Source organism: Atractosteus spatula, chromosome 13 (genome assembly GCF_055471065.1).
Source record: "Atractosteus spatula isolate fAtrSpa1 chromosome 13, fAtrSpa1.hap1, whole genome shotgun sequence".
In the NCBI taxonomy this organism is placed as follows: domain Eukaryota; kingdom Metazoa; phylum Chordata; class Actinopteri; order Semionotiformes; family Lepisosteidae; genus Atractosteus; species Atractosteus spatula.
Genome location: NC_142718.1, coordinates 16821897 through 16843630, shown reverse-complemented (window position 1 = coordinate 16843630; position 21734 = coordinate 16821897). Strand labels below are relative to the sequence as shown.

General features: G+C 36.4%; 1 protein-coding gene across 2 annotated transcripts in view; it reads left to right on the top strand.

Moving 5' to 3' along the window:
- LOC148821799 (disco-interacting protein 2 homolog A) overlaps nucleotides 1-21734 on the top strand; it is a 254394-nt gene that overhangs the window by 115113 nt on the left and 117547 nt on the right. For both annotated transcript variants that reach the window (XM_088931048.1, XM_088931049.1), the window contains exons 3-5: nucleotides 6205-6324; nucleotides 7552-7671; nucleotides 17265-17498. In XM_088931048.1, the coding sequence (XP_088787174.1) occupies nucleotides 6205-6324; nucleotides 7552-7671; nucleotides 17265-17498 (474 nt within the window). The remainder of the gene's footprint in view (nucleotides 1-6204; nucleotides 6325-7551; nucleotides 7672-17264; nucleotides 17499-21734) is intronic.

The following is a 21734-nucleotide window of genomic DNA, read 5'->3' as shown; positions in this document are numbered from 1 at the left end:
ACAAAATTAAAGTGTTTCAAATGTTTAATTAAAAAGTAAAAAGAACTTACAGCTTACGCAAAGACTCTAATCTGATCGCACGGAAGAAAAAACACCCGTTTTTTGTGCATGAAAAGTGTTTTTAACTGATTCAGATACAGTCTTTTCATGTTGATTTAAGTGTCCTTCTTTCAGTTGGGTTGCATGGTTATTGTTATGATTTCTCTGTTATTATTGAATCCATCGACTCATCCACTTGTGATTGTTTTGGAGATATTTTGACATTCCTTTTAACTCGGAGTTTGTAATGTCGGGCGCTCTGAATGAGTTAAGCTTTGATGCACTACAAATAAATATATTTCCCACAAGCTGTACTGTAGTGGCTTTAAAACTATACAACATCACGCTGTTTGCATGTGGCACGTCTTTGTTCAAGTTTTAAAACTACAGCATGGAGAAACGAGTGTTAAGAAAGAACAGGATATTTGATTGCCGGTTGCCTTATATTTATTTTTTTAAATGAACTAAAAAATAAGATTAAATGACGTGTTCCTGCCTAACTCAAACATTGCATGACTTTAAGAGTAGTAAAAAATGGTTTAGATAGCAGAAAGTCACCTTGCTCTTACAAGCGGCTCTGTTAAGCAGAATTTGAGTTAACACGAGACCCCCTTTAAATAAGTATAATTGACTTTGTCTGTCATTAAAAAAAAATTACGGGGGGCACTTTTCCTTCCCCCCTGGTGTGACGTGACAATGCGGGAAGCAGGTTTTTTATTTTACTGGGAATGTGAACATTGAGTGAGCACTGGGGCGTACAGTGAGACTAACACAGTGAGATTACTGAGTTTTAATAAATTTGTTGACAAATATCAGAATTTTTGCAAGATAAAATTGTATCCAGGTGTGAATCAGCTACGTGACCTTGCCCCCTCCAAATTGTGGGAAAGAGGTTTAGTGGGCAATGTAGTGACCATAGAATGTTTTAATACACTGTACAGTATAACAATATAGAGCAAATATGTTTTTCTTATTAGTGCAGGTGGGTAGCTGCGTCAGCATGCGTAGGCTGCAAATGAACAAGTAATAGGTTTATTCCATGCTGAAAAGAGAAGAATGAAAACACAACGTTTCGGCTGTGGAGCCTTCTTCTTCTCCACGGTTTGTAATCACTATTCTTGCAAGTACATTTTGTATTTAGTTTGCTTCTGTGTGTTAGCTGGTGGGCAAAAGTTCGAGATGAAAATTCATCCACAAGGAGTGTACCTTTAAAGCAGAGAAAACCGCACCAAACTTTTTCGACTCTGTATGTCGCTCAAGCCATTTCTCTTTGACACTTTCTTTAGTCATAGAGGTGGGAAGATGCCTCCCCTCTCTCCCTTCCCTCTGCCTGCCTCACCTGTTCCCATTTTTAACCATTCTGTGTCCGAATCGCAGCGGGTGAGAGAGAGTAGGGAGAGAGAAAAACCCTGGTTTCTTAATAGTCAGATTTAACGTATGTTGCAAATTGCAAATTAATGTTTTTACAAGATGTGGAAGTGCAACAATTTATCACAGAGCGAATTGTAATACTAATTATTGATTACAAATAGTTTATGCACCTGACACCTGCCTTTATTTAGATGTGTATAAAATATTGAACTGTGACATTAAATTCAGAAATACAATCGGCACCGCCTCTTCTCTGATTGAGCTCAGTGGGCAGTGCGTTGTTTTCTCAGTCACCTGCTAATTCGTTTCACACCACGTGAAGACAGGAGAATGTGATTGTAATATTGCTTTCATTTTTACGCTGACGATAGTCAAATATACATCCATACCAAACCTGATACTGATGTGGCTGTCTCTATTCTATCTAATTGCATAAAAATGACATAAAAATTTGGATGACTCAAAATTTCCTTCATCTTAACTGCGACAAGACTGAAGTCATGCTTCAGTCATTCTGGTTCTCTCTCTATCCTCATTCTTCTTGATCTCAGTGCTGCTTTTGACATTGTTAACCATGACATCTTACTTTCTCGTCTTGAGACTGTGTTTGGAGTTTCTGACACTGCTCTCAAATGGTTCAAGTCTTACCTCACTGATCGCTGTCACTGTGTCTCTCTTGGCGGATATAGGGCTGAAATTGGTCACGTTAAGTCTGGTGTTCCTCAGGGCTCGATACTGGGTCCCCTACTTTTCAGCATTTACATGTTTCCACTTGGTCAGCTTTTAAGATCACATGGCCTCAACTATTATTTCTGTGCTGATGATACTCAACTATACATCAATACCAAACCTGACACTGATGTGGCTGTCTCTGTTCGATCTAATTGCATCTCTGACATAAAAACTTAATGACTCAAAATTTCCTTCATCTTTACTGTGACAAGACTGAAGTCATGCTTATTGGCACCCCCCATCAACTTCGTAAAGCCAGTCCTGTAACCCTATCTGTACTTGAGCTTCAATCAAAATTGAAAAACCTTGGGGTTATATTTGATTCTGGCTTAACATTCGACCCACATGTGCAGCATACTGTCAAAACATATTTTTTTCACCTCAGAAATATCGCTAGACTACGCCCTATGCTATCACTAACTGTGGCTGAAAAGCTGATCAACACATTTGTGTTATCTCGAATTGACTACTGTAATGCTCTACTTGCTGGGGTATCTAAATCTACTCTGAACAAACTGCAGTATGTCCAAAATTCAGCAGCCAGAATCCTGACCAGGTGTAGTGCAAATGTTCACATTACTCCTATCCTGGAGTCCTTGCACTGGCTTCCGGTCAAATTCCGTGTAGACTTTAAAATCCTCATGCTCACCTATAAGGCTCTGCATGGCTTGGCACCTCAGTACCTGTCTGAACTATTATCGCCCTACTCCCCCACCTCGCAACCTTCGCTCTTCTAATTCTGGTCTCCTTACTGTCCCCCAAGCCCGTCTACATTGTATGGGTGACAGGGCCTTCTCCTGTTATGCCCCCAAGCTCTGGAACTCTCTCCCCAAGGATATCATAGAGTCACCTTCTCTAAACTCCTTCAAATCCAGACTCAAAACCCTCTTCTTCAGAAAAGCCTTTACTGAACTGGTTCCATTCTTTACCCCTCTGCTTTTCTTAGTACCACCATCCACGGTCTCCTCTATATATTGTAATTGTGTTTTATCTTGTGTATTCTTCCTTTTATTGTTTGTTGTCATTCTGTAAAGCGCTTTGAGAAGCCACCTTTAAAGGCGCTATATAAAAAAAAGTTTTTTATTATTATTGTATATCTGTACAAAATGCATGTTGTGTTTACAAAATTAAAGTGTTTAAAATGTTTAATTAAAAAGTAAAAAAAGCTTACAGCTTACACAAAGATTCTAAGATGATCACGAGGAAGAAAAATCACCTGTTTTTAATGGATTTCTTGTTTTTAACTAAACCCGTTTTTATGGGTTTTAAAACCATGCAATATCTATTTGAGGCACACATGTTATTGTTTCCTATTTTTGATTTTCATAAAATTAAAAGAATCGGTTGCCCATCGGACCACACAATATGTACATTTGTACACAATATGTATATGTACATTTTTATGTTTTTGAGAGAATTCAGACGGCTTCAACTGATGCATAAAAAATACAGCATGATGTCTTCTTGCGTTATGAAGTCACCTGCATCTGGGATTTGCTTTATTCAAACTAAAGTTTCTAAAAATGCATCCGGGTACTAGTGTTTAAATAAAAACTGTGAAATTTTTCACAAATCACAATCTTTAAACTAGTAGGTTGCAGGCTCTGTGTCATTTGTTCACAAAATTATTGACATCTGAAACATCGTGTCTCATAAATAGGTATTTTAATAAGCGAAACTTATGAAAACAGACAAAATGACTCTGAAAAAGATGTAAGAAGCTTGAAATTCTTATTATTAAATTAATACTAATAATAATGACCAGACACATTATTATAGCTTCAGTGGTATTTTTAATTCCACTTTGTTATTCTTTTGTTATTGTTATTCTATAGTTTCAAGGCTCTGGGAGTCTGTTAAATTGCCCCACTGAATAAAGTGTTTTGAATTACACTGTTTGAACATTTGACAGTATTCACGTTTGCTAATTCACATTTTTATTTCATTTTTATTTTAACTTAACATTGAATATGTTATAATATACATACAAAAACATGTAAATATAGTATACATAATACTTCATCATGCATGAATGAGTCAAATTAAAAATACAATGTGTTTACAAAGAAAGTGGATTACAGTAATACTACTAGCTTTATAAATGCTTATATTTAGTCCTTAAATGAAAATCGTTATTAATTTCTTTAGGTAATTCCATATTATGTTCCCTATTTAGCGGATTCTAAAAAGTATGAGGTTTTTAACTGCGATAACAAGCGCAAGTATTCATAGAAAAGGTTAATCACTTAACTCACTTAACTTTGAACGTGTTGTGATATTTAGAAATACCAACAAATTCAATATAGTGTCGATAATATTTACTATTTTAGTTTTTCAAAGAAATATTTATTTGTTAAAAGAAAACACATGGCTAGAGCTGGGTTCGAACCCCTTACCTCCAGCATTCAAGTCAGGCCTAAGCCATTACACCAACACCCCGTTTGACAACCTGAGCTATAACTGAACAGGGCAGGCAAAAAGTTTCCAAGTAATCGCAGGTGAATGAGTCAAATTAATGCCGATGTTTACAAAGAAAGTGTACTACTGTGATAATTTGAGCTATATGAATATAATTATTAATATCATTATTAATTTCTTTAGATACGCGATTCTATATTATATTCCCTATGATTCAAATATAGTCATATAGTTTACATAATATGTTTATGTTCCTAAATAAATATCATTTATGACGTTCAGAGACGTTATGCTCCTCTTATTTTTATGCTGAGGTATTACATTTCTCTTTAGTTGTAAAATTCCATATTAATATTCAATATTACGTGGATTTAAACATGCACAGTGATGAGATTAAATGAAGCAGTGAACCAATGCACCTTAAGTGCCACATGGCAGTCATTTTGGCCAACCAATCACGTACTGTGGTATGCCACGCAGTTTTGCAGTTAATTTCACGTAGAATGGGGTTTTACCATGCATTTTGAATGGCTGCATCTGCATGTATCTAATATTTTAGTTTGCTATAAATCTGGGGCCTTATTATTGTACATGTGAGTTAATGGTTTTAACTGTTATCAGTGTTTAGAGTGCATCTTTGTGTTCCTTAAGCTAATTGAATCTGTATGGACACTGTAAGGCAATAAGAATGTAAATTTAAGAGCTGCATGCACTAGAACGTGTATAGAATATCCTTTTGATCTTCCAAATTTTTTTTAAAAAAGTGAATTATTCACAGATTGCCCAAAAAGAGTGATGTCTTTAGGTTTAACATAGTGCTTATGCTTAGCAGTGTCTGACAGCCTCTCATTATTCTGGTAGATAATTATTATCTTACCAATATTACCATGCAAAACTTGATGTTTTTGCCTTGTGTCTTATTATCTCATTTGCACTCTATGGGATTCCCATTTTCTGGTTCCTTTTATTTATTCACCACGCTTAATATTATCCAATGTAATCTAAAGTTTCTGAACTAGAATTCCCTGACCTTTTTGAAGTTGTATGGCAAGTTACAGATATAAAATGCTCCTGATTCAATTATGTGAAGCACTCTAGTTTAGATTTAAGCTAAAGATATCTTTAAAAGTTTTTTTTTTGTCTTGAACAGTGATTGAGCTTGGGATGTGACAGTTTCACAACTGGAAATTATTCAGTTAATTTGATTGAAATTACGTGGATAGAAGTTATACATTGGTAAATAAATATAAAGTAAAGATAAATAGAGATTAAACCTGCAAACATTAGTGTCCTTAAAGAATTATTTTCCTTGCTTGGCAGGTGAATATTTTTCTTTCATTTGTTTTTTCATTTTGAGTGCTTATCTCTTCTCCCAGTATCATTCTGTCACTCAAACCTGCTCACAGAACATTTCTATTAATCCTGTAAATTGGCACTTCATCCCTATCTGTTCAGAAACTGCAGAAATCTTCAAGATTACTGGCAGGATCCAAAATGACTTACTTGACTTGATATAATTTATGTTAAAACTATCCCTTTTAAGTTCTGCTTTGTCTGTGTACATATTTTTTGAGGGAGCCTGGACACTGGAAAACTTTAAAAAAATGTAATGGGAAGTCCATGTTGTTCATCTGTTTCTTGCAGGTGTAGATCCATCACTTCAGGTTGAAAACAGAGTCCAGGTGTCTACTCAGCCCCTTCCTGCTGTCTCTAAACAGCATAAATCACGTTCCAACAATTCGCGGGATGAGCGCTTTCGATCTGGTATGGAATCCCTGTGTGTTCTTGTTGGTAGGGAACTGGTGGAACACATTATAATGTAGGATACTTACAGAATGGGAAACTTAAAACTGTATTTGATGCTTTTTTGGTACTGTTATCAATTACTTATTGGACAATGTGTCAGCCACTCTGTAGTTGTGTGTAAATTTACATTCTTATTGGAGGATTGTAACACTAATGATTAAAAAAGTTAAAAAAGTTAAAAAAGTGTTTAACCTATTGAGCTGATGTTTCAGTAGGTTTTAAAGAATGACTTAGCATGCAGGTATTTTGGATTTATGTGCTCTAAATCTGTGTATTCTGGTTTAACTTGCTTTAAGAAACTGTATCACTTCTAGGACAATAGGAAGAGTTAGTTCTCACTTAAGTGTGCTTGGGTGCCGCCAGTAACAGGCATATGTCCGAGTGTGTTTGATGTACAAGTGGGTACTCATTTGCATGCAGTGGATGACTCAGTTCACTTTGGTGACACACAAGCAGCTCCCCATCATCTCTGCAAATTAAGCAAATGCATGAAAAAATCTTTGTAAACAAAACATTGTTAAAGTCATAATTTAAAAAGTAAACACAAAAAATGTCAACCTTAACGTTCAGTTAGTAAAACAAACCTTTGACAGTTAATAACTGGCTAAAATCCTAATTAGTGAAATTATGTTTGTATTGTTCTTCAATACTTTAACATACGTTAAAGAGGCTTTAACATAAATGGCATTTAAGAGGCTCATTGAGAGATGAAGGACTGAAGGTTGATGTGGAGTCCAATTATGCCTATTTTGCATGAAATGCTAAATATTAACAAACTATCTTAAAAAAAATAATACAACTGTATAAACATCTTACATGAATACATGTTTGCAATTGTTTTTATTTGGGAGTTCAGCCCTCATGTTAGCCCTCATGTCATCCCCTGTTTTTCACTTACATGGCATTTTTCAGGTATGTATTTGCCTTGTACCTGTATCTGAACTATCTGTATGTGAAAATACCTGCAGAAACAACAAAATCTATGTAATATAATATATCTTCAAAGTTTAAAATCTAAAACTTGTTGATTATATAGTAGTTAGCACTTTTAAAGACCTAATATGAATACACAGTAATTAGTTAAAATCCAAGGTTGGTCAGATTTGGTCATTTTTAAATGTCAATTTTGATTTCACACTTTGTTACTAAAGAGATGAATGCGCGACTTTTGCTCTCTCCTACCAGATGTGCACACGGAAGCCGTTCAGGCAGCTCTGGCCAAGTACAAAGAGAGAAAAATGCCAATGCCCTCCAAGAGACGCTCTGTTCTAGTCCAGTCCTCTGTGGAAACATGTACTCCCCCAGGTAAGAGAGACCCAGCCTCTCCACCTGCAATTGAGACACTCCCATCCAGATCTGACTTCAAAGAAAAGTCATTAAAGCAGGCATTACTGATGCAGCCACTCAGAGTGGACATCAAAACTAACAGCCGGGGACTGCGGTGTGTTGCAGTGAAATTCATCACACTGCACAAAGAATCTTCACTTGCCAAACAATATCGACAGGAGGCACTTGTGGTGTGTTAGATATTAGTGAAAACATTAGATTAATTAAATCTGTTTTACTACTTGAATCCACTTAATATTCAATATTATTATGGAACAATGTAACTAAAGGGAAATTTTGATAAATGAAAATAAAAATAGGTTTCTCGGCATCATTACCTATATTCTTTTATGAATATAAATACATGTATATAGCTGGTAGTGGTAATATGAAAATTAAAAATAAGATACAGAACAGTATTCAATTTCTTCATAAATATCTGCATTGAATTCTTTAACTCTGTCTTTTGTTGTGGTTATTTTGTAAAAGTTTTGATGTACTTATTTTAACTGCATTTTGCTGTTGTTTTTGCAATGGGAAATGAAAGGCTTGTAGTTTCGCTGGAACTTTTGTAGAAAATAGAATATGTAAAGCTTGTAGTTTTTAAATTATTGCTTCCAAGTTGAGTGACGCTTTACTTCAGTGGTAGAATTCTCATATTGCCACCTGGAAGCTCGGGGTTTGATATCTGGCCAATGCATGAGTTGTACTTTTAACAAATAAACTCTTTCTCTAATAAAAAAATATAATAAAAGATATGGATACTATATTGAAATTGTACTATTTTATATATCAGAGCCTATAATGACGATAATAATAATACATGAATAGCACGAATAAACCACAATAAGACAGAGATTTCAAACATGTCAAAAGGGGGGAGTACGAACCACTGCTACGTGTTAGACCAACAATCTTTAACAAAGTGGCATTTTTAGCTTGATTCCTGGGGTGCTATCTGCATGGAGTTTACTGTTGTCCCGTGTTTGCATGGGTTTCCTCCAGGTGCTTACAGTGTTTATTGGCTTCTGGGACAATTTACCCTGATGTTAGTGTCTATGTGGCGAAGGACTAGTGTTGCATCAAGGGTGTACCCCGCCTTGCACCAGTTGCCTGCTGGAATAGGCTCTGACACAAACCTTCACTGGATTAAGTGATTAGAAAATGAAATGAAAATAAAGTGATTAGATACAGTATATAATCATAAAAACATTCCAATTCAAATACAATACTGAAAATATTATCTTCAAAATTTGTTTAGTAAACAAAAATATTTTAGAATATTACTGAAGACTGTACGTGTGATATGGTAGTGTTTCCAATTTTGTTTTGGACATTTGTGATTAATTACTTAGGTTAACTTCGTAAATATACATATTTACACCACCACCACCACTATTATTATTATTATTATTATTATTATTATTATTAAATTAATTCCTTAGACTTATATAGCGCTTTTCTGGACACTCCGCTCAGAGCACTTTACAGGTAGTGGGGACACCCCTCCTCAAACACCAATTTGCAACGGCAGCCATAGTGTGCCAGTACACTTACTACACATCAGCTGTCAGTGGGGAGGAGAACGGAGATGAAGCCAATTTATAAATGGGGATTATTAGGAGGCCATGACTGGTAAAGGGAATTTTGTTCAGGACGCTGGGGTATGACCCCTACTCTTTGCATTGTATATTATTATCAAATATATATTTGTTACAAAGTGCCCATTACAAAATATACCATATAATCTAATTTGCTTATACTTTTCAATGTTTGTGTATTTGCTTTGCATAAATAATATAACAATGTTCTGTTAATGCAAGACGTTGCTCATTTGAACCTTTTTGAATATGTAGCTTGAAAGATAGGTTTAATCTTTAAGTGTCTTTGAATTGCCTATTTATTTAAAAAAGCCACAATGAAAAAACACCTTTGGTTACTTCTTCAGTTTTAAAAATATATTGACACAAGTATAAAATATTATGACATGCTAGTTAAAGCTTTTTTTTTTTTAAATGTATTTGTTTGCTAATGTTCCCTTTTTCAAGGCTAAAACGGCAATGTATTTAAATCAAATATCCATCCCACTCCCCACTGGACAGACTGAGATAGCAAATTGTAGGTGTTGAAATCCTCACAATTAATTAAAAGTAAGTACATGATCTATTAGCGCATTACTAACTGTAAACTTCCTTATATAGACAATCATGTGATTACCCAAATAGAAAGTGCTATATCTTCAGAATGAAAACCCAGCACTAGCTGTTACAGGGTGGCTCAGTGAATTCTTCTTCTTGCTACTTTTAACACTACAAACCAGCACAAATGGAGTAGTAACGAATGTGGTTGGTTTCATTGTTTGTACTGGTGTAGGAGGTGCAACTTCATGGAGCTTAGTGGTAGTGGAGAACCAAACTCTGTTGTTTTGTTTTTTTACTGTACTCTATGTGTTCATTTGCTTTTAAATATAGTATGATAGAGCCACTACAGTATGTGTATAATATATTTATTCAAGACTACTGATTTTGGTTTTTTATGTTTGCTTTTAAATGCGATATTTTTAAAGCTACAATGCATAATACTTTACAATCAAAACCTAAAATAAAATGTTCTTATTACTTTTTATTCACAATTACTAGGCATTTTGTTATACTGTATTTCATTAAAAAACAAAATTCTGTAAGTGTAACTGAACAGTATGAGTAGCACAGGGAAACACTAATGGGTTAATACAATTTTTTATGTTTAAAATAAGACTTTCTGTATGTTAGACACATGGTACATTAAAGATTCACTGCACAACCTTGCAGTTTCACAGAGCAATGCAGTCCTGCATCAGATTATTTGAAAAGAAAAGATGATGGGCAGTACCTTTAGGCATACTGCCTCATGTTCTTTGCGTTACGGCACAAGGCACCCCGAACATTCTGAGTGCCTGCATCTGTACATGAAAAACCATTCTGAAACTGGCTGATGAAAACAAAAATATGATGTTTTAGTTTTTTTAGATACCCTGTTACTTTAGTAATCAATTATATTAAAGTTAGAATGTATATCTTGTGCCTCTGTTAGAATTGTAGGGGGGAAAGGCTGGAGAGTTCTGTAGTTGACAGAAAGCTGTCTTTTTAACACATTTAAATCACAGCGAAATTACCTGTTTTTAAGTGGCTGATATTGCAGACTTTTGCTGCTTAATTTTTAAAATTCTTTTAGTACTGAACAGTGCCAGCAAGATTTGAAAATCGTGAAAGATCATTAGGAATATACACAAACAAGTACTTCAAGATTGTGCTTTCCTTGTGAACTGGTTGATACAATGTAATTCCACAGCTTTCAATGTGTTAGTAATGCAGGCTGTAGAGAAGAGAGCTCTGAACGTCTTTTGTTTTATTATACATTGTAAATGAGTGAAACCTTAACTTTTAAAAGGTAACATAATTCTCTTTAAAATGGCTTAAAAATGAATCTGACAGGTATCAGAATAAGAAGCATACTTAGACACTTTCTGGACTTTCAGATTTGATTCTTCAGTCAAATCTAAGGAACTGAGCAAATTCTAAAGGACATGAAGTACTTTGTTCAGACATCTGCATGTCACATCGCTGTAGTCTCCACCCAATTAATGGGTAGATTTCCCTGACAGAATTCTGCTGACATGCTGCCTAATTGGTAATAGGTCATCTCTAATCTTAACTGGCCAAGTGACTGCCTGCTATTTTGTTGTTTATTTAATCTACTGTAGTTTTAGACAGAGGGGCTATAGGACAAGTTACTTATTTTTTGTTTTAATAAATGTAAGATACAGTACATTCAGAAAAAGGTGAGTCACAAATTTATTTTTTCTTCTTAAAAGTACTACATTGTGTGAAGTATTTGAAACCAGTTTTAAGAGCAAGTCAAATCTTGTTCTTGTCAAAATGTTATTTTCCTGTTTAATGAGTCCTGATATAGTTTCTGGCATGGTGTGTAGCCATACACACAGTCCCATGGGAAATTGAGATGGAAAACATGCCAATGAGATTTTAAACAAAGGACCTGGAGAGAAAGCTAAACATCTTTCTTCCATGAACTTTATAGTCTATATGTGTTGACGGAAAAGCTGTCATGATAAGTGCTGTTCCAGTCTCTGTATTATTTTTGTTTATAAATTTAGAATTTCCACGTTTTTGTTATATACACCTGATTTGGAATAGCCAGTTGTTCTTTTTTATGTTTCAGCTTTCATTTAGGAGCTTCACAACTGGACATGGAAGAATAAGTAGATTTAGCCACATTAGAGTTGTTGCTTCTCCAGCGGTTCAGCTCTGATTGGAGGGTCAGTGTATCCCACAATGACAGCTAGAGATATACAGATGCAGATATAAAGATGCAGCTACTCAGAATGTGCAGCTAAAGTCTTGCTCGTGGTAAGCTGTCTGCTGGATATCGCAATATCAGTTGGCACACCGAACTTAACTTTTCACTGTCCAGAGAAGATCGACAAGTGGCATTTGTGATGTGTTGGATGTAAATTAAATGGTTGCTTCATTTAATCTGTTTTACTGCTTCTTAAATCTACTTAAAATTAATATGGAATCGTGTAACTAAAGGGAAATTTTGGTAGTTAAAAATACAAAATAACTGAAGTATAATAATGTCTCTGAATGTCATTAATGGTATTAATTTATCGATATAAATATAAAATACATACATACCTGAGAGTGGTAACTAATAAAAAGTAAGGTACATAACAGTATTCCAGCTTCTTCATAAACATTTTCTGCAAATCTGAATTCTTTAACTCTGTCATTTGCTCTTATTTTGGAAAGTTTTTAATGTGCAAATTTTAACTACATTTCTTGTCATTGAAAAGGAAACACAAATTAGGATAATGCATTAGTCCAGTGGGGATAATTGTGAGCGGAGAGGTGGCACTTTGGCTGAGTATCTGCACCTGTGGCTGGAAGGTTGCCGGTTCAAATCCTGCGGCTGGCAGAAGAATCCTCCTCTGTTGGGCCCCCGAGCAAGGCCCTTAACCCCAACTGCTCCAGGGGCACAGTATTAATGGCTGACCCTGCACTCTGACCCCAAGCTTCTCTCCCTGCCTGTGTGTCTCATGGAGAGCAAGCTGGGGTATGCGAAAAGACAAATTCCTAATGCTAGAAATTGTATTTGGCTAATAAAGTGATTTTATCTAATCTTATAAAGATTATTTCTCTAATAATTATAGTCAATAATATGTATACTATATTGGCATTTTTTTATACAACACAGTATGTAAAATAATATTAATAATAAATGAAGTAATAACATGTATAAAACTCCAGACCAACATATTACTCAGAGAGAGTAAGGGAATGTAAAGATGCCCTTAAATATTTTTATATACATGAGATTTTTCCATGTTTATGTGCTTTTAAATAGTTATATTTTAGAGCCACTATGTATATTTTTATAATTGTAGTCTAAAGGTTTTATGTATGTGTTTTTTCTGCTCTTGTTTCTTCTTAGTAGTTCATAAAATCATACTTTTATAATAATTTGGCTTTACCAAAATTGTTGAAGAGCTTTCTCATGTAACAGCTATTTCAGCTTAATTTTTCTGATGTAACAATTAATGGAGAATCTCATGTGCTGGTGGTTGCCTTGGCCCCTCACAATTGGATTGAACTGGGGATGGGCTGCACTCTTGTATAATCCTTGATACATGAAGAGTCACAAATCAAAAGCTCTTTATGCTGTGATGGTGGTGTCTATGTCATGAATTCTATGCTGCCTGGCTGTAGTGACGTCCTGCAGGTTCTGCCCAGCTTCACCATTGATGGGTGGTTGTCATTGGTGCGTGCAGAAGGAAACCCTTTTTTAAAAATTATTTTTCTAAACCATTTGAAAAAGAAAACAACAGGGGGTTTTCAGAGCTTTCATACGTTAGGAGTACTGCAAGCTTGTAGTGGAGATTTAACAACATTACCAGCCTGTGCAAGGACACTCATCAACTCATTACTGACTTTAAAATCCTCATGCTCACCTATAAGGCAATGCATGGCTTGGCACCTCAGTACCTGTCTGAACTATTATCGCCCTACTCGTAACCTTCGCTCTTCTAATTCTGCTCTTCTTACTGTCCCCCAAGCCCGTCTACATTGTATGGGTGACAGGGCCTTCTCCTGTTATGCCCCCAAGCTCTGGAACTCTCTCCCCAAGGATATCAGAGAGTCACCTTCTCTAAACTCCTTCAAATCCAGACTCAAAACCCTCTTCTTCAGAAAAGCCTTTACTTAACTGGTTTCATTCTTCACCCCTCTGCTTTTCTTAGTACCACCATCCACGGTCTCCTCTTTATATTGTAATTGTGTTTTATCTTGTGTATTCTTCTTATTTATTGTTGTTGTCATCCTGTAAAGCGCTTTGAGAAGCCACCTTTAAAGGCGCTATATAAAATAAAGTTTATTATTATTATTACAAATGCATCATATAGTATGCGAAACATTCATTCAAATAACTACTCAAAACCTTTTCGTTTTTATTGCACCTGTTAATTTAATTTTAAGTAAGATATGTTTTTAAAGCTAATATCATGTACTTTTTTATAATTGAAATCATAACTAAATAAACTATTTTCTTAATAAAATCTACTAATAATATGCATATTATATTGACTTTTATTAATTTTATATATCAAAATATGTTAAATACTCACTTTAAATTCACAATCTCTTAAGCCCATAGCTGCTGCCATGCACATGGTAAAGTCTCAAACTATAGTATCACTATACCTAGATATACTATACCGGGGCGGAGCGGAGCGGTGGCTCTGTGGCTAAGGATCTGCGCCTGGGATTGCAAAGGTTGCCCGTTCAAATCCTGCAGCCGGCAGAGGAATCCTACTCCGTTGGGCCCCTGAGCAAGTCCCTTAACCCCAACTGCTCCAGGGGCGCCGTACAATGGCTGACCCTGTGCTCTGACCCCACGCTTCTCTCCTTGTCTGTGTGTCTCATGGAGAAAAGGTGGGGTATGCGAAAAGACGAATTCCTAATGCAAGAAATTGTATAGGGCTAATAAAGAAACATTATCATTATTATTATCATTATCGAATATTAAACTGAAGAAGAGGGGCAGGAGATTTTGGCCACACCCTGGAAAGACTGGGAAAGCACATTTCAGGTGGTATTAACTATCCAAAGTGTACCCAACAATATTGATCATGATACCATGATTTGTTTGTATCAGTTCAATTCAACAAGCTTTATTGACATAAAATATGAATTACAATGTCAAAACATATACAATCAACACAACACCTACAGACATTTACAGGACAATCATACCTGTAGCAGATTTACCTATAACATACAACACAAGACATTAATAAGAGACAGGCTCACTGGTCCTTAGGCCGTGAGAGATCACGTCCTGTGCTGCCAGCTAAATATCATCTTCATCTTCTTTTTACACCTTTCCTAATTCAGTAATTTTTAGCGATTGGCTAAATATATTTTCCAGTGATTGCAAAGGCAGCCCATGTCACAGAGATGAGCGCATTTCCAAGGTTAATGAAGGGTTAATGCAAAGGTATGAAATACATACAAAATGTATTGGTAGTTGTTAATGCGATGGCTGTGAACTGCAGTCAGCTGTGCTGGATACAATGCAAAGTTGCTTTGTGAAACCAAAAATCTTTAGTTTTGTCAATATATTTACTGAAGTTATCTGGATGAGTAATTTTACTTTGTAAAAAAGCCCCCTGGTGCTTGTTGCATCTTTCTACCCTCAGTAATCTAAAGACAACAAGTAACCTAACTGCCTGCTGGACACACCATGATCTTACACGCAGGTTTTAAATAGGATTAATGACTTATGCTTTGAAACATTCCAGATTTGTTTTAAAATTGGTATCTTTTGTCATTTGTAAAAGTTGTAACCTTTTATACAGTGGTGAATGTAATTAGAATTCTGCTGTTTATTGCCAAGTATTGTAAGTCACACGTGTGTGTTGTACGAGTGATGTGGTCGGATGTACAGTTTTGCTACACAGATTCAATCTTAGCATTTTCACATTGAAAAATAAATGCAGCTGCTGTGTTTATGTTCATGGTTTTATAATTAATTGAATATGCGCTTTTATTTATTCATGGCATAATTTGTCTTACATATTTGTGAGCTGCATTTTTATACTATATAGTATAACAATGATAGTATATACCATATACTTTCTATTGTGGATAGTACATACATATCCAATATATTCAAAATATCATACATAGGACTTTTTTTTCTCCCATTATGATTATTTCCTAATTAGGACTTTATAAACTAATAGGTAGGACTTTTGATACTACTCTTGTTAAGGGCAGGCTTCATCAAGCACATATTTGCCCAGCTCAGTAAGTAGCATAAAGCTTTTTGTTGTGGCAAAAGGTTACTTTCCAAAGGTATTTCACATACAAATGCAATTGCTTATGTTCCTAAAAATTGTAATATCGACATTTTCAATAAAATGTGTCATGGACATAGCTTAGTATAGTGTAATCCACATGCATTTTATTATATTACCTGTAGTTATCTCCAAAAGAAAATCAGGTGGTATATCTATATAGAAGTGTGTTTGTTGTATTTAGTTGGTTGCACTGGTTTTCAGCTGTGATTTATGATATGCCATATTATTTGTACATGTTCTGCATTGAAATTGCTTTGTCAAATAGTGACACTCCTGGCTTTCATGAAATTTCTTTTTTTACGTGCAACAACCTTGAGATCACTGTTTTATGTTGGTGTTCCTGCCACCCCAAATATAAAATCCTGCTACACCACTGCTGACAGCTGCTTCAAGCAGCTGGACATTATAGTCATAACAATAACCAGTTTCTGCATGGATTTACATGATAAAGACACCTTAATAATATTGTGGGTGGGGGGCAGGGAATGTTAAGATATTATATATACTCTGTATGTCCAGGAAACACACTAAAACAGCATATTATAAATCAAAAACATTTTTTCCTAATTTATTACAGCATTGCTGTGGTAAACATGTGTGGTTTTCTTAAATAAAAAAGATAATTAAAGCAATTTGTGACTTCACTATTGATTTTTGACATGTTTTTGTTGATCAAACTGTTACACAATCAATTTCACCTTCAGTTTGTAGAAAAAGAGGCATTTGGTTTAACTGTTGAAACACAAGTCATCTTGAACAATAACGGCACTCATTTCTGCAGCCCAAATATTAATTGAACTGTAACTGTGATTTGACTGTGCTGCCATGTGGCTCTTAATTGGTTAAACGTCTTAAATCAAAACGTTTCAGAGTTCGCCAGGCCATCCCATTTTGCTGAGACAGAAAGAACCCTTTATCACTTTAGTCTCGCATATTAACAGGAACCAAAAAAGTGCTTCAAAATGAGATGTGAAGATCCTTCTACCAAATGGAAGAGGTCCTTTCATTAAGTGCTGCCAAAACCCTGTTTATTTCCTCTTCATAAGATACCTGACAGTTTAAGTTGCTTCCATCTTTATTTTCTTTGTATGCATCACATTTGCATTACATTTTTACAATAATTTCTAGTATTATAATTATTATTTTGACCACACAGACACCTCATCGGCTTCCGAAGACGAGGGATCCCTGCGTCGACAAGGCCGGATTGCATCATCAACTCCTTACCAGGTCCACCCCAACGTAGAGCACTGGTTTAACAGGGTTATCCAGGGCTCCTCCACCTCATCCTCTGCCTCCTCCACCTCATCCCACCCCGGAGGGAGGTCCCTCGTCACCACCACCGCCGCAGCCTCCGTGCTGGCAGACCTTATGGCACATACCCATCTAGGTCAGTACACCCGACCACCTAAGTGTCTGCTTTGCACTCATACCCCCTGTAGAGGTCTCAACAAGGGCTAGGCAGAGCTTTCTCCACTTTTCACACTGCTGTCCACTGCTGGACTCTGGAGGTCATTGCTAGCTAAGAGATATGGATATGAAAGTCCATACCTGTTTTGTTCCTTGTCCCAGACAGTTCAGTTAGGGAAAGAGTCCTACCATAATACAAAAAATTCCAACCAAGTAATATTTCCTAATTATTTTCTGCATTGAACTTTCTAATGTACAAACAGCCTCTTGTTGTTTGAACTGTGTAGTGCACAAGGCCATGGTGCCTCAGACTTACGTGGTCATGTACTTTGTTCTGTGCTTGGTGCTTTGGCTCTAAATCTAGTGTCTTTGTCTGGGCTACTTGTCTTATTGAGATACATTATAGAGCTGTAAAGTTTTGTATGGTTAAATCTGGCAACACTGCTCGAAGTGTAAAGCACCGTACTGCAACACTTGTCTTGGTATGGCACCAAAAGGCACCTTTATTATTTTTTCAAATAAGCTGATACAGGATTGCACTTCTCTGTAAAACTGCATATGGAGCAGTGAGACATTAACGTACAGATCCAGCCATTCAGAATGTCTCCGATAATGCAGTACATTGCGGTGGCCGCTCTGCGTTTTACCGCACATTTTTTAAAATACTCAGTTGTTGGACTGCACTACTTTGTAAACCACCAGGTGGAGCAGTGAAAGGTTAACGTGGCATGTGGAAACATTTGGGCTGTCACCAGAAAACGCCTGGTTTCGAATCCCGATCAATGCTGAGGGACAATCTTTTTCCAATTATCGAATTTAAGTTGTATACTTTTAGACTTTTCTTAATTTTAAATTGTATGCTACAGTATTTTAAATATTAAATTAAAAAAGAGAGTGGGGCAATTTTACAAAAACAATATTACTCAGTTCAATATATGAAAAATAATTTATTATTCCACTGTAGCTTGTTGTGAACCAATGTGCTTCTTTTTGGCTTCTGCAATAATCTATATTGTGCCTTAATGCAAATTTCAGCAATGAGTAATCAGGATAATTTTACTTTAAATTTTGATTGTGAAAAATATATTTCCACACATACTGTACTGTAGTGGCTTTAAAGCCGTATGGTCTCATACATAATATATACCTAATGTACATATAGTAGATGATAGTTGTAGCTAAATATAAAAAATGCAAAGTACACACAGTATTCCACCGTCTTCATAAACATTATATGCATTACAGTCAATTCACATAGGTTTATGAGAAGAATGTGATTAGGACAGGTGGAGATCAGGAACAGAGCGGGAGAGAACGCAGAGTAGTCAAGGTGGCTGTTCAGTAATAAACTGCAAAAAAATATATCTGTCTCCATCTAGTTCCCATCCGTACCAGCAGAGTGTTTAATCAGCGTCTGTAAAAAAATTTCACACATACTGTACTGTAGTGGATTAAAAAACTTACAGTACCATACTGTATGTACAGTATATGATCACACTGCAGTTCATTGACGTGTACCTCGGTAAATCTTTGTTTTCGGAGCTTTGTTTTGATTATACTACGAATGAGGCCCTGAGGCATACTGTCCAAGGTTCAAAACCTTTCTTAAGCCTTTGCACAAGAGCTCTTTATCATGTACTACTTACAAAGTATCTGATTTTGACAAATTTGTCTGTACCATAGCTTTCATTTAATTGAGCAGAAAGTCACCTTGCTCTTACAAGCAGCTCTGTTAGCAACGTTTTAAAAGAATTTTTATCACCTTTATCACCTTTGCCTGTCTGGGGGGTGGGGATCGAGGAGAGTGATGGAGAGTGAAATAAAATCCCACACCCAGTTTCCCTTCCCTCTACTACGAGGTGATAATGCGCTAGCTGGCTGGCATGAAACAATCCCTCCTGAGATCTATGAAGTCAGTCTCCTGGAAGCTTGACCGTGGGTGGTGTCTTTCTGGCCTAAACGTACATTATCAGGCTTGGAAAGATTACTTGTCTGAATATAAGAATACGATAAGAGTCTGCTAGATCCACCTACTACTCTCACATCATTGAAAATAACCATAACAAACCCAGGCATCTTTTCTCCACCATCAGCAGACTGCTAAAGCCTAACTGCCCCACCACATTACCTCCCTCATTGCAGCTTTGCAACACATTTTTAGATTTCTTTAGGTCCAAGATCGGCAACATCCGACATCACATTCTTTCCACAATACATATCATTCCCAAACCTCCTCCCTGCTTGTTGAACTTTTCTGGTTCCCTTCTCTCCAACTTCTCTCTTCTTGACTCTGCATCCCACAGTAAACTAGTTTCACACATCAAATCCACCACCTCTATATTAGATCCTGTTCCCACCACTTTATTTCAGTTCTGTTTCACTTCTCTCTGTCCCGTTGTCCTCATTATAATAAATGAATCCTTGAGCGCTGGTGTTGTACCAATGGTCCTCAAAACTGCTGCCATTACCCCCCGTGCCAAAAAAGCCTAAAATGGTTCTGGACAATGTAAACAATTTTCGCCCCATCTCCAACTTAACCTTTCTTGCAAAATTCTAGAATGTGCTGTCACATTTCAATTACATAACCACCACATTATAAATTACCTTTCCGAACCCCTCCAATCTGGCCTCCATCAAACTTCACAGCACAGAAACTGCCCTGGTCAGAGTTACTAATAATTTTCTTATAACTTCTGATTCTGGTTCTCTTTCTATCCTCATTCTTCTTGATCTCAGTGCTGCTTTCGACATTGTTAACCATGATGTCTTACTTTCTCGTCTTGAGACTGTGTTTGGAGTTTCTGACACTGCTCTCAAATGGTTCAAGTCTTACCTCACTGATCGCTGTCACTGTGTCTCTCTTGGCGGATATAGGGCTGAAATTGGTCTCATTAAATCTGGTGTTCCACAGGGCTCGATACTGGGTCCCCTACTTTTCAGCATTTACATTTCCACTTGGTCAGCTTTTAAGATCACATGGCCTCAACTATCATTTCTATGCTGATGATACTCAAATATACATCCATACCAAACCTGACACTGATGTGGCTGTCTCTGTTCGATCTAATTGCATCTCTGACATAAAAACTTAATGACTCAAAATTTCCTTCATCTTAACTGTGACAAGACTGAAGTCATGCTTATTGGTACCCCCCATCAACTTTGTAAAGCAAATCCTGAAACCCTGTCTGTGGATGGTACTGTACTTGAGCTTCAGTCTAAATTGAAAAACCCTGGGGTGATATTTAATTCAGGCTTAACATTCGACCCACATGTGCAGCATATTATTAAAACATCTTTCTTCCATCTCAGAAATATCTCTAGACTACACCCTATGTTATCACTAACTGTGGCTGAAAAACTGATCAACACATTTGCCTTCTCCCAAATTGACTACTGTAATGCTCTACTCGCTGGGGTATCTAAATCCATATTGAACAAACTCCAGTATGTCCAAAATTCGGCAGCCAGAATACTGACCAGGTCTAGTGTAAGTGATCACATTGCATTGGCTTCCTGTCAAGTTTCGTGTGGACTTCAAAATCCTCATGCTCACCTAGAAGGCTCTGCATGGCTTTGCACCTTATAACCTGTCTGAGCTATTATCGCCCTACTCCCCATCTCGCTTCCATGCTCCTCTAATTTTGGTCTCCTGTCTTTCCCCCAAGCCCGATTTTGGTCTCATCTGACCACAGCACCTTTTGCACCTGTAACTTGTTTAAAGTTGCCATCGGCCACATGGTAGCCTCTCTGATCAGTCTCCTTAAAAAATTGTAAGTTTTTAATTTTAGTATTTAAAAATTTACACAGTGGCTTTAAAGTGAGTATTTAATAGCAAATATACATGTAAAAAACTGAATTGTGATTTCCATTTAAGAGCATCCTTAAATTCCATTACTCTCTCCAGGTGTCCTAGAGCAGTGGTTCTCAAACTTTTTCGATAACAGAACCCTTTTCTGTCAAATGTAATTTTTCTGCTCCCCAGCAAGCTTTTTTCTTACTTTTGAGGATTAGCTATGGCGGCGTTCTGCAAAAAGCATTCTAGAACTGCTATTCAGAGAGTTTATTTCAGACATTTATTAATCACATGCAGCCTTATCACCCTGCAACTCACAACTGGCAACCCCCTGAAGCTGGGCTGGGCCTGGTCAGTACCTGGTTGGGAGACCTCCTGGGAAAACCTGTGGTTGCTGCTAGAAGTGGTGTTAGTGGAACC